The 13,911-nt window shown below is 31.9% G+C and overlaps 1 protein-coding gene across 5 annotated transcripts; it reads right to left on the reverse strand.

Annotated features, from left to right (window-relative positions):
• Positions 1-1,717: 1,717 nt before the first annotated feature.
• Positions 1,718-8,435, reverse strand: LOC125821203 (B3 domain-containing protein Os07g0563300-like). Of its 5 annotated transcripts, none has more exons than XM_049500620.1 (8): positions 8,274-8,435; positions 6,812-6,893; positions 6,579-6,677; positions 5,545-5,673; positions 4,396-4,500; positions 3,898-4,072; positions 3,515-3,594; positions 1,718-1,899 (listed from the first exon to the last, which is right to left on the reverse strand). In XM_049500620.1, exons 1-7 carry the CDS (start codon positions 8,399-8,401, stop codon positions 3,515-3,517), a joined length of 798 nt encoding a protein of 265 aa, XP_049356577.1. In that variant the 5' UTR covers positions 8,402-8,435; the 3' UTR covers positions 1,718-1,899. The 5 variants fall into 5 exon arrangements, with proteins under 5 accessions (XP_049356577.1, XP_049356573.1, XP_049356576.1 ...); XM_049500616.1 differs by having other exon boundaries at positions 4,396-4,477; positions 5,540-5,673; XM_049500619.1 differs by having other exon boundaries at positions 1,889-1,899; positions 3,907-4,072; positions 4,396-4,477; positions 5,540-5,673.
• Between the last annotated feature and the right edge of the window lie 5,476 nt (positions 8,436-13,911).

Here is a 13,911-nt window from a genome sequence, read left to right on the forward strand (position 1 = left end):
GTTGTTTGCTGCGTCGTAAAATTATACCAAGCTATCGTGTGAGATGCTTGAATTGTGAGATTATGAAAGCCGTAGCATTACAAGCCAGCAATGGTGGAGTTAGGATTTTCACTAAAGAAATTCAAAATATAAAGAAGCAAACATAAACTCAAAGGGGATTCATTATCTACTATATATACGTAAGGAAAAAATATTGACTTGCTTCCATCCACTGTATTACTGCGGCTATTGGCACAGAGTTAGCTGATGCTTATTCCCGAGATACTTCATTGTGCCATTAGGATTTCATTTCCTAGTATCTTGATCAAAATGAACTCCTGCCTCCATCATTTGTTTCAAATTTATGTTCCTAGAAGGAAGATAATTATATTGACCAAAATGAACTTTTGCCTCCCTCATTTCTTCGAAATTTATGTTCCTAGAGGGGAGATACTCAAATTATGTGATTAGGTCTTCCAAAAGCAAAGGAATGGTGCATTTTTTTAGCAAGAACTTTATGTGAGAGTTGAAACCCCAAAAGAAGAATTGGGAATTTTTTTGATAGGGGATCATAGCGTTTTTTCTTGGAGATGGAAAGTTCACTCACGATTCATTTGGTATCTAAATATATGGTTTGTTTCTATGAATTTTTCAAAAACATTTTTTGAAAAGAAAAGAAATATTTGTACTGGCTTCTTGCCTAGAACCATAAAAGGAATTCAATCACTACTAAATGGTATCTTTATTGGTGCATCAATGTCGATAGATGCATTCACCATAGTTTTAGCATTACGGCAAACTTGTGTAAAATATATAGTTGATTTGGGCGCTCTAGCCAAAATGATTTCCATAACTACGTTCTCATACACAAGAATAGAACTCCCTTGTTAGTCGGCTTTTGTAGCAAATTCTATTTGTTCTTCGCCACTTTGGGTTGTGGAGCTTACTTCCTAGCTCTAGTGTGAGTAGTGACTAGCAGGTCGTCAAAAATTTGTGCACTGAACATGTAGCTTTACTGAATCAATGTGACACTGTGAGATAGGGTCGATTTTGATACAACAACAATCTACTCAATATCTTCCTCAGGCAAGACACTAAATATTTATAACGATTTGGTAGTTTAAATCGAGATAGTATTGGTCAACAAATTCATATGGCTTGTGAGATACAGCGATAAAAAATAATCGAGTTAGGGTTGTTAACTAGAAGTGCTACTAGTCTCACAAGAGGAATCACAAGGAATAAAAATGACTGACACATAACCTCCTATAAGTGTTTCAATCGTTGGAGCAATCATATGACGAATTTTTAACGTACTCAGAGAGCCTATTGATAGTTTGAGACAAATTTATCTCAAGTCCATACAAATTGGGCATATTTCTTCCTAAAAATCTCTCGTTGAACATTTTCATTTATCGTTAATAGTCTCTTGTCCTTTTCCATTAAAAGATAAATTTCATAGCTATATATAATTCATGTGAAAGTTATCACACAAATTAGCAAAATTACTTTAGATTTTTGAAAGTTCTTAGATGGGGAACAAGTGTAATGATCTAAAATTATGACTTCTCATTTGCAAAAACTTGTAGAAAGAAAAAGATAAAATTATACATAATAAAAACAAGTATAAATTTAGAATGGCAATGGGAGTCAATTCCTACGAGGACCTTAAGTTACAATAACTATGCCTCAATCTCAAACAAGTTGTGATCAGGCTATATGAATCCTCACTAGAACGACCTCAAGTTAATATAAAATAATGACTGCGTTTACAATCAAGTATCTATAGATATTCTATGGATTTCATAATACATATACAGGATCTGAGCATAGTTCCTGTGAACCTCATAAGTTACATGTAGATCCGCCTCCGGTAAGAGTGTCAAATGTCATGTTCCACGACATTGAGCAAGCTGAGATCTGCAGAACATCATAATCTTTAGCTTAGTAGATCATCAAACTGGATCATTAGGATATATGAGTTTCATATTCATATCATATAAATAAGTGTTACTCAGTATGTCAAATAATAGAATTCAAATAGAAATATTATAGTACAAATAGTTCTCATGCAAAAAAAAATTATAACCTAAAGTTGTTAGGTACTTCAGCCATGGTTTGATATATAGGTGCAAACTTTTTATGATGACTAATGGAAACTTAATAATGAGGATGTTGCATTTTAAAGTAGCTTGTAACTTTGGGGGCGGCCTAAAGCATTTTGGATTCACGCAAGGTCTGAGAAAGAGTTGCACTCCAATGGGGTGTGGTGCAGTCAATCTACCCTGACGCAAGCATCAGCTCGAACCCGTGACCTATGGATCACAACGAGAGAATTTTACCATTGCTCCAAGATTGCCTTCAAAGTAACTTGTAGTTTTCATACATAAAAAGTATTTTGGTCGGTGAATTTTACTCCTTGTATGATGGTAATGGTAAGTAACCAGCTTCAGTTTCCAAACCAAACTCAGGATGGTAATAGCTTGTTTCGGAGACCAAAAGGGAATAAAATGCATGCAAATCAAATCAAATTTAAGGACTAGCATAGACACTTGCAATGGCGTCTTCCATACCATTTCTGCACATTGTCAGCCATTTAATCTAGGATATAACGGTCAACAACACATCAGAAACATCACTTTTTGCAAGTTTCCACCTGAACTATCATCTGTTTACGTTTCTTATTTGAACTATCACCAACTATTTATCAAAACACACATCGACTAGTATATGATGGTGTAGTGTATACACTCTTTTTTTGTTTAAAAATGGTGTCGAATAGTACTCCATGCGGATGATTAGAGGAATTAATTAGAAAATCTAAAATAAATGATGACAAGCACACTTGAAATGTCACTTTTTTACGAGTTTATTATCTAAACTATCCGGTGTTTGCGTCTCCTACCTGAATTATCGTCAATTATTATCAAAACATATCTCGAAATTAACGAGTCAACTGTCATGCGAAGAAAATTTTATTGGCAAATTAACTTGTCACCTGCCTTTTGGTGATCGTACTCTAACACTTGGTCTAGTTAGCTTCGATGTGTGTTTTGATAAATAATTGGTGATAGTTTAGGACAGTACTAATTTTAAAAAAAAAATTGGTGTAGTTCAGGTAGAAAACGCAAACGCCTGATACTTCGGGTATGAAACTCGCAAAATGTGATACCTCAGGTGTGTTTTTGACCACTATCTCTTAAATCTAACTAAGTTCAACTCCAATCTAGGGAAAAGTACAAGGTAAGGTACGAGTTTAGCTAAACATGCTAAACCCGTAGCTTTGGCCCACACCCTATATATATGTCGAGAAATGTACAAAATATGTTCAAGTATTCAATTTCGGACCTAGTAACTCAAATGATCAGTGAATTCAGTAGTAAACTAAATCCATAAAGTTCAAATCTTGAATCACCTCTAAGCTCACTGTCGAACAATGCATATGATTCCATCATAATGGAACTAAAACTTCTCTTAACCCTTGCAAAGCTTTAGTTGGGTAATAAAACAAATCAAAAGAGTATGTCTTGCATACCTATGAGGTGGAAGAACCAGCCGAAGTATTCCTTAATCCCATGACCAGTTTCTGTCCCGGTTCAATTCGATAAAAAGTAACTGCAAACCAAACAACTGCAACTCAGGGTTCGATAAATGATGTTCCATACATGAGTAGAAGGAGCATTACACTACTCTGATGCATCCGAATTCACTACTTATAGTGCTATAATCAACTACTTCACTAATGGTCATCATAGATCAACAGGGAATTTTATCAATTTTCTCAGTTAGAACTGCACTCTGAATTTGAGTAGCACATTGGTTTTATCTGAACCACTGTGAAGTCTTTTCTCGACATTGCAGATCCATTGACCACAAAGAAAGTACTAAAAAATTAAATGGATGGATTATTTCAATTACCTACATCGCCTGCTTGCCACTTCTTCGAGACCATGTAATCTCTAAGTCCTTCCAGCACATACATTTTACTCCTAGAATTAGGCCAAAACCGGAAGTGAAAATTCCATTCCTTGCCGTCAGTATCCAGTATATTAATGGGGATCTTGTGTGGCCCAGAAAGGGGAGGAAAATAAGCCTACAAACAGGAAAGCTTAGAACAACAATAACATACCCAGTGAAATCCCACAAGTGAGGTCTGGGAAGGGTAGAGTGTACACAAACCTTACCCCTACCTCGTGGAGGTAGAGAGGTTGTTTCCTAAGGAGCCTCAACTCAAGTGCAGCAAATCAAAGTAGTTATGAAAAGAAAATGTGACAGTGAAAAATTGGCAAGAGAAACTTACTGAAATAAATGATGTCGCAGGAATCAAAAATATAAAAAACAGTGGATATTTACATTTACCCCATAACACACCTTGCTGAAGAAGGCATGAAATTCCAGGAAAAAATAGAAACTCACCTCAGCACACTTTTTTGGAATCACAAGACGTGATAATGCGAGATCAGCATCACTGGCAGACAACGATTTTTGAAACAAAGGGGTGACCACACGCCCACAGCTAAGGTATGTCAAGGAGCACAAGAATATCAATCATTAAATTCAAAGTGCAACTGAAGAGAGATCTTGTTGTCAACCAAGTTTAGGACTCATTTTTTTTGCACTTAATGAAAGTTCGCATCTTAATGATTCAAATCTCAGTCATTAAGTGCAGTTAATTTTTTAAAAATAATTACAACCACTTAATGAATTAGAATAGATCTAAATAAGTAAGATCCATAACAAAGTCTTACGATTAAGATGTTATATATTCACCAATTTCTGCAAATATGACATTTCACCACTAGTCCATCCACTTTCACATCTAACCACCACCATCGCCACCACCCACCATCATCAACTACCACCACCACCGGCAATCACCACAGTCAGTCGTCACCACCAATCACCATTACCACAACAGTCATCAAACACTTTTAACAAGCATCACCATTATATATTGTCAATCACACTATTAGTACTGCCACAATTAGTTGTCATTATCATCCACCATAATTATAAGCCTCCACCACAATCAAACACCACTATTAAACAGCATTGTTAGCCACCACCCACAACCATCACCATCAGCGAACACCACCACCCTCTATCGGCACACAACCACCACCATTAGCCATAACACCACCAACCACCATATAATTTTTTTTAAAAATATTTTGTTGATATATTATCTTATTTGAGTTTTAGATTTATTAATTTATAAATAAAGATAGGTTTTACACATTAAGATGTTGAGGAAACAAGCAATCGTAATTACATAGTATTCAAATCCTAATACAACATTTTAATATTCAGATATGTATTCAAATTTACACGTTTTAATCGAAATACACGACTTAATATTCAAATGTTCAATCAAATTCAAACGTTTTAATCTTAATAAAAACAATCAGGTTCTTATTCATCTCCATATCCACGAACTGAAAACGAGAGCAAACTTTATTTGTGTACATACCACTTATTTTTTTTGCTAAACAAATGGCTTCAGTGTTCTCCCTTTCTAGTCTTCGGAGGCCAAGATGACTCAGTATACAACAAAGGATATTTTATGGAGATCTTCTGCAACTTTGACTCTGTGACACGAGGCCTGTACTGAGGTTCTACCACGGTTTGTGTGGCATCCAGCTGAGATTCTTCAGTTGGTACTGGAGTTTCATGGGACAAACAGCGATTCCGTGCCTGCATTAAATAAAATTAGAACTTCATAGCATTGATCTCCTCGACTTCAATAGGAATGGCAATAGAATAAAGAACATTTTGAAGCATACCCTGATAGTTCTAACCTAAAAGTGTTGAGCTTGGCAAAGTTGAAAAGTTCGGAAAGTAGGGAGAAGAGTTGCGACAAACATAGTTCAAAGTAGAGTAGAAGTTACTATATGTCTAAAAGTCAATATTTGACAGATTCAAGAGAAAACTGGAAATGGTATATGAGCAGCTCTGTTAAGCTAGATAACAGTTGTCAATGGATCTTACCAATTGCAACCGTCCAAAAGTCAGTTATGACTGATAACCCCAGAGTTTCCATTGCTCTAGGAACTTTAACAAGATTCAGCAAATAAATGATGAAACATGTTCTACATGTCAACAATAAACTAAACTCCTGTTGCATATAGTACAAAGCGGATGGAGGAAGACGAAGCTGAATTCTCAAGAATCATTTTAAGTGAAGGTGTTAATGACCAACCCAAGAGATGGTCTTGTAATTAGGAACAGATTTCTTGGAGACAAAAATGTGCTGTGAATTGTGATCACAAATTTCAGATTAGAAAGGAGGGCACAGATCTAGGAAGCAGCCATCATGGTTAATGCTCTTGAACTCAGTTGGAAATATTCCATCATAAGTGGATTTTGGTGGGAGCAGGCATTCAACGTTGCATTTTCTATTATAGATGGTGGATTGTGATAATGAAGGATTCTGCTATGCAGGTCAATAGGTCATCAGATGAAGGCATACTGAACTGTGCTAGTTGGCATTGTAAGTTGGAAAGAAAGTGAGAGAGAGATGGCCGACAAATATTGACAAATGATCTGGAGGGAGTAAAAACGAGTTAACTACAAATTAAAAATGCCTTAAATATTCTTACAAGAATGAAGTTCTTCTTCGAGCACTCCATGCACATAATTCCACCAAAATCCAACAGCAGATATGAATTGAAAGACACAATACATCCACAATGGATCAACTGCAATGAAAAAATATCACTGCTAAGAAATGCTTCTCACAGAGCGTACGATATACACATGAACAAAACCCTTCATTCATAGACATATCTATCTTTGTATATACACAACTATGACTGATACCTTTTCCACTAACCTTCCCACAAGATTCACAATCTCTCCAGCCATCGTCACTTGAATGGAAAGTCACACAGAACCTCCCGTACTCATATACAGAACTGAAGGAAAATAAGAAGTAATCAGGCCAATGAAAGTCTCATGTATCAGAAGAAAGATTGCATTTATTAATAGCCTTGCAAGCCTCAACATATTACAGCACATTAGGCCAAGTAACGGGGAGAACTCGAATCTCTTCATCGCACTCAGCACAATTATGACACACACAATTTTCTTGACACAAATTATCATCACAAAGAAGCATTTTTTCACATCTCCATTTACTATGTGAGGCAAGGGTTCTGCACCATAAACTTTTTTTGGTTTACTGGATTCTAAATATATTATTTACACGCATCAATGAACTTTTAAACATAAATACAAATTTTAAGCTAAAGCTATTGGAGTTCTGTCAAATCCGTAGGAAAAGTATTGGCTTTGCCCCAGCAAATACACGATTTGAACTAAAGCTATTGGATTAGGCCAAACCCATACCTCCAAACAAGGGGGCAATTTAATTTAAATACTAGGTTAGCCACATTAGGCATTCGTAACTGAATTTAATTTTTTCCACATTTGTAGTGAATTTCTTAATACAAATACATATAGGCAGAGTAGATTGTAAATTTATGGTTCTGCACCATAATCTTTTTTTTGTTTACTGCATTTTAAATATATTATTAATACATATCAAACAATTTTTTAAGAGTTAAATGGTAAAAAACACATTTAAACTATCACTTGCGAGTTTCATACCTCAACTTTCCATTATTCTCTTTACCTACCTAAACTATCACCATTTCACAAGTTCATACGACAACTATCACTCCATTTGTATTAAAATTCAAAACACACCTCGACTCCAAGGTATGTAGGCCAACTCAGCATCGACATGTGTTTTAATACAAATGGATTGATAGTTTAGGCAGGTAAAGAGAACAATGGATGTTGAGATATGAAACTCGCACTCCATTTCTATTAAAAAACATCTCGATGCTGAGTTGGACTACACACCTTAGAATCAAGGTGTGTTTTAAATTTTAATACAAATGGAGTGATAATTAACGTATGAACTCCTAAAAAGGTGATAGTTTAGGCAAGTAAAGAGAACAATGCATAGTTGAGATATGAAACTCGCACTCCATTTCTATTAAAACACATCTCGATGTTGAGTTAGCCTACACACCTTAGAATCAAGGTGAGTTTTAAATTTTAATACAAATGGAGTGATAATTAACGTATGAACTCATGAAAAGGTGATAGTTTAGGCACGTAAAGAGAACAACGGATAGTTGAGATATGAAACTCGCTAAAAATGATCGTTTAGGTATGGTTTCTACCACTTTTAAACATATCTATAAGTTTTGAATTAAAGCTATTGAATTCGGGTTCTATTTGGGGGCATGGTAAAAAAAAAAAAAAAAAAAAAAAAAAAAACTTACGCGCAACGATGACAAAGCTGAGCGAATTTGCCACTGCGAAGGCGCCAGCCATTTCTGGAGGTAACTGAGTTTGATGAATCTTCACATTGAAAGCAGAAAGTTGTTGTTGAAGAAGAAGGAAAAGCCATTGAAAGAGAAGAAGAAAAAAAGGAAACCCTAAAAACAGAGCAAAGACAATTTTCAGAATGGAAACTGATTAGTATTCAAAAAAAGTGGTGATTAACATTTTACATAAACAGAGAGATAATTATGTGATTACTTCGATTAATCTGTTCTCTCAAATAAGAAAATTAGCAGTTAAACAAGATTAATTATTTTTTTTACCCTAAATACAAAATTGAAAATGAAGAATTGAGTCCAATTTGGTAGGTTGATGAAAGGGAATACATTGGATTTTGGGTCCATTTAAGATATATTAGACCAACATGGCTAGTTTCGCACTAGAAAGCTTCGAGTTCAAGTCTTTTGCGAATAGAAAAACTTTTGTTGGGAGTATTCTGGTAAGTATTTTTTTATTTTTAACTAAAAAGTTTAAGTTCGAGTCTTCTAGGTATGGAATAGCTTTTGTTAGGGAATGTCAAGTCGTCAATGTTAAACTTTTCGGCGCAAATTCGAATTTGATCGGACTTCAATGTGAAAACTGGTCAGGTGGGAAACTAAAAGAAAAAAAAAACTTAGAAATGAATCTTGTAATGTCTAAATCTCAATTTAGTTAAGCTTTAATATAGATATCGAATATCGAGGCGGAAAATAAAAAAAAGTCATATTAGAAATGTATACAAATTCGAAAATTTACCTATTTTAAAACAACTTCAAACATGCATTGTTTGAAATTGTGAAGTTCAAACAAAACAATCAAACCTCATGCATATATTTGAAAATTCATTTAATTTTTGCTTAAATTTTATCTAGATGTGGCTCAATTTAGTGAATTTTGCTTACACTTCAATTATTTTTGTCTAAACTTCGGCAAGTTTTTTGAAAATTTTATGCATGTATAATTGAAATTAAGTCATTTTTATATGAACTTGAATCATATAAATTATAAGCACCGCGTGTTTAAAATTGCTATGAAATAAATAAACAATGAATTTATGTAAAGAAGTGGCATATCAAAATTATTTTTTTATAAAGTTTTTACATAGTGATAAATTAGTGATAGAACTATTATTATATTCGTAATTTATTTTATATGATTGTAATATTTGAAATTTACAACACGACTAATCTGTTTAAAGTGATAGCAATAATACATGTGATATAAATGAATTTTGGTTCACTTGGAAGATAAAGCTAGTTAAGTGTTAGGTGCAATCTCAAAATTTATGTCATGAGAAATTTAATATCAAAACTTAACTTCAAAAGCTTGAATAATAGAGCAACATATTATATAGTATTGTATATTAGGTATAGGTATATAAATATCATACTTATACATTAAAGGTTATTCATATATCTTGAATTTGTTTCCAGCTTCTTTCATCTTTATATCGTGCGATGAAGTTTGAAAAAATAATTTATCATTTGTTTCTATATATAATAATCGCGTGATGTGGCATTTGAAGTACTCCAAGTTATCCACAGGGCATGAGTAGGTGTAAGGGGTAGACTCGTGCTCGAGTCATCCAACCTAGATTACAAATATATAAATTAAAATAAAACGTAAATTATATATTTTAAAGGTATATGTAGTAGAATTTTTTTTTAAAATTGTTATGAAAAAAATATTTAAAGTATAGACTAAAGAACTTGAGGAAGAGAGATATATTTTTTTTTACCCTTCAAACTGATGCATATATGAAGAAAATTATAATGAAGTATATTTTATAAAGGCGGGCAAAAATAAGGGTGACTTTAGGCGTAGCATGTATTACATTGCAAGTTAAGTATTGTAACAGATACTATTTTGTATTAGTCATAATATATAAATATGATCATTAACTTAATTTTAACGGATAACTATGTCCTTCAACTTTTAGTGTGCACAAGTAGTACTTAAACTTGTATAAAATTGAACAAGTAGACACACATGTCCTACATAACATAATACACGTAGGGCAGAAAATTGTCATGTAGGGTGTCATGTAAGACGAAGGTGTCTATTTGTTCAATTTTATACAAGTTTAAGTGTCTACTTGTGCACACCCAAAGTTTATCAACTGACGGTAATTTAAGGGTCATATTATGTATTATGCCTTTGTATTATACTATTAACATAATATTTACCTTTATTTAAATCATGTTTTTGCACGGATTGTTATTATTTTGGGACGGTTTTTAATTTCACTCTCAAATAGAATGGTAAGTATTTTTTTTAATAATCTTTCATTAGGCATAAGTTTAGAGAACTATTGTCTCGCTTTGACATAAGTTTTATGCGACATAAGTACCGTGGAAATTAAGTTATGCAAGATAAGTTATAGGCATAATACATAAATGTATCCTTTAACTTGGCTTCAATTGACATCTATGCCCTCCAATTTTGGGTGTGCACAAGTAGACACTTAAACTTGTATAAAATTGAACAAATATACACATTTGTCTTACGTATCATCCTGCATAGCAATTTGTGTCCTACATGATGTCCTACGTGTATTATGCTAAGTAGAACATGTGAAGTGATAAATATTTTTTTCATTCTTAATCAGTTTGAATTCGAAGTATGAAATCACTTTAAATAATAAAACACTTTACTCTTTAAAGTGAAACCTTTCGATAAATTAACCGGACTCTAACACAAATACCTAACATGGCATAGATGGATGAAAACATACATTACTCTAGCACAAGCAATATCAAAAGTTGTAATGATTAGATATAATGTTAGGACTTCTTTTAAGCATAAATAATTTCAAATAGTACTATAAATGTTAATTATTTACACAAACCATATAACATGGTTAATGTTAGTGTTACCATTGAGAAAACGTTAATAGAACAATTTTTTTCCGTGTATTTAGATAATTGTTTTAGAGTTGACTAATGAAGATTTCATTTTGGGGTAAGATGTTTTCTATATATATACCAAGGGCGACTTTATTCACAGGGAGCTCAAATCAATGGTGGAATAAAATTTTCACTAAGAGAATTCAATATATAAAGAAGTAAATAAACAAAGATATTAACAAGATTCGAAATCGGCAATAAATTCATAAAAATGATGTTGCCATTTGATGTACAATGCAATTTTCTCGTGAAAGAGGTTCAGGTGAATCATTACACCCTTAACTTAAATACGAGATTTCTAATTAAAACAAAGGGGTGTTAGACACTTATCATAATCATTTTTCATTGATGATAGTAGACAAAGAAAAATATGAAATTTATGAGTTTGTACTGCCATCTCAAGATATAATGCTATTATAATAGTTGAATTCATTGTTAAATACTTATAAATATTTAATAAATGTCTTATTACTATATAAACTAGATTTAAAAATTACTATTTTTTTGTGAATTCAGAATCGAGTCTCTAGATTCCCATTGATACTAAAAGAATATTACTACAAATACATTAGTTGAACAACGATAGAGTACATACAATTCTATTTATTATATTTTGACTTGAATTAAATTAATTTAACACAAGAATTTGTTATTCTCCGTGACAAACAAAAATATAATTCTATTTTAATAAACTCTATTTAGATTATGGAGAGTCTTGATTATGTCAAATTTTTTTCTTAATAGATATAAAAAAAAATGTATAGACTTAAGACTTTGCATTTCAAATTACATAATTCTACGTGCTTCAAAATTTTAAAATATTCCCTTACATGGCTCCAACAAACAACATAAGAATGTCAATGACCACCACGTTTAATTTTTGTCTTGTATTTTAAAAAAAAATTATTTCGTCTAAATTATGGTCAATCATGAAATACTATAATTATAAGAAATAAATTTGAATTCGCACGTCGTATGATAACACTCTCAATTAATTATTTTTATTCCTAGAAATTTGAACTCAAGGTATATGATCGTATGATTCATTGATTTGGATATGAATTCTACATAAATAATATTTGTGTAATTCTAATAAGCTATGTTATGCAGATAAAAAATTGAATAGCTAATGCATGAGCAACTAAACTCTACATAACTAATTTCGACATAAAATAATATATAGATTATTTCCTATAACCAATTTCTATATATTATTAATTTACATAACTCCAAATTAACTATCAAATGATTCCTAATTAATTAATTTGACATTGACTGTTAGCCTACTATAACCCTCTTTATTTTTTATTCCATTTCTATATACTATTAATTTACATAACTCCAAATTAACTATCAAATGATTCCTAATTAATTAATTTGACATTGACTGTTAGCCTACTATAACCCTCTTTATTTTTTATTCCATTTCTATATACTATTAATTTACATAACTCCAAATTAACTATCAAATGATTCCTAATTAATTAATTTGACATTGACTGTTAGCCTACTATAACCCTCTTTATTTTTTATTCCATTTCTATATACTATTAATTTACATAACTCCAAATTAACTATCAAATGATTCCTAATTAATTAATTTGACGTTGATTATAACCCTCTTTATTTTTTATTCAAATTTAGAAATCAAATAATGTAAATAAATTCGAACAGACCAAAATTAGAAGGAAAAAAAAAAAAAGACAATATAACAACAAAGAACAAATTAGAACAGGTACCTCGTCATTTAGTATCATTGTCTGTCCACCACATCATTAATTTTTTTTCGTTTTAATTTATTTATTTTATATATATTTTTATCTTATTTTATAATTTTTCAATTTTAATTTTATATACTATATATTTAAGATTACAAAATTAAATAATATTTTAATATATTCTATAAATATTTAATTTATAATAATAATATCTAAGCCCTTTTTACTTTCTTAAATTTCGTATCGAATCAAAATTGAACAAATAAATAAAATAAAATTATATTATTATTATTATTATTATTATTATTATTTTGACTACAATTCAAACTTGTCCCCCACAACAGCTCCATGAAAAAATATTCAATTTTTCGTAAAGCAACTATCATTTTTCTTCTTATTCGAATATTCGATACTTATTAAGGTGATCAATTAAAAAAATTCGATCAATATAAAGTTAACAAAATACAATAATATATTCAGTGAAATTCTATAAGCGAAGTCTTAAAGAATAAAATGCATCAGACTTTACCATCATTTTGTAAAGGTAGAAGAACCGTTTTCGAAAAATCCTCAGCTCAAATACAAAAAAAGTTAACGAAACATGGTTAGAGATTGCAATGGGCGGTGCGGGGCGGGTAACCCACAAAACATTTAACCCGCTCCGCTTTTGCCCCGCATAATTATTTTCAACCCGCTCGACCTTGTCCGCATCCCTCTCCGCCCCGTCTCATTTCTATATATGATGTAATACTAAGTATTTCTTCACGCTTAAACAGATATATATTGTGTTATTACACATGTACTATTTATCAGTGTTTTTATTATGTATGTTTTTTTTTTTGGTTGCGAAAAACAATAACCAACTCATAACAGGCCAACACATCTTGTTTATCCTTTTTCTTTTCTTCTTTTCCTCCATTTTTTCTTCCATTTTTTTTCTGCATATCCAAATTGTTTGTTCTTCTTGACAATTG

The sequence above is a fragment of the Solanum verrucosum genome, unplaced genomic scaffold (assembly GCF_900185275.1).
Source record: "Solanum verrucosum unplaced genomic scaffold, falcon-dt-bn FXZP01000222.1, whole genome shotgun sequence".
Taxonomy (NCBI): Eukaryota; Viridiplantae; Streptophyta; class Magnoliopsida; order Solanales; family Solanaceae; genus Solanum; species Solanum verrucosum.

What these genes read in the sequence shown, in the direction of transcription:
- LOC125821203 (XM_049500620.1), bottom strand. Translation starts at nt 8,401, where the DNA reads ATGGCTTTTCCTTCTTCTTCAACAACAACTTTCTGCTTTCAATGTGAA. An exon ending in ATTGTGAATCTTGTGGGAAG is followed by an intron (nt 6,678 to 6,811) that starts GTTAGTGGAAAA and finishes TTTTCATTGCAG; the next exon opens with TTGATCCATTGTGGATGTAT. An exon ending in CAAAGTTGCAGAAGATCTCC is followed by an intron (nt 4,501 to 5,544) that starts ATAAAATATCCT and finishes TCCTTGACATAC; the next exon opens with CTTAGCTGTGGGCGTGTGGT.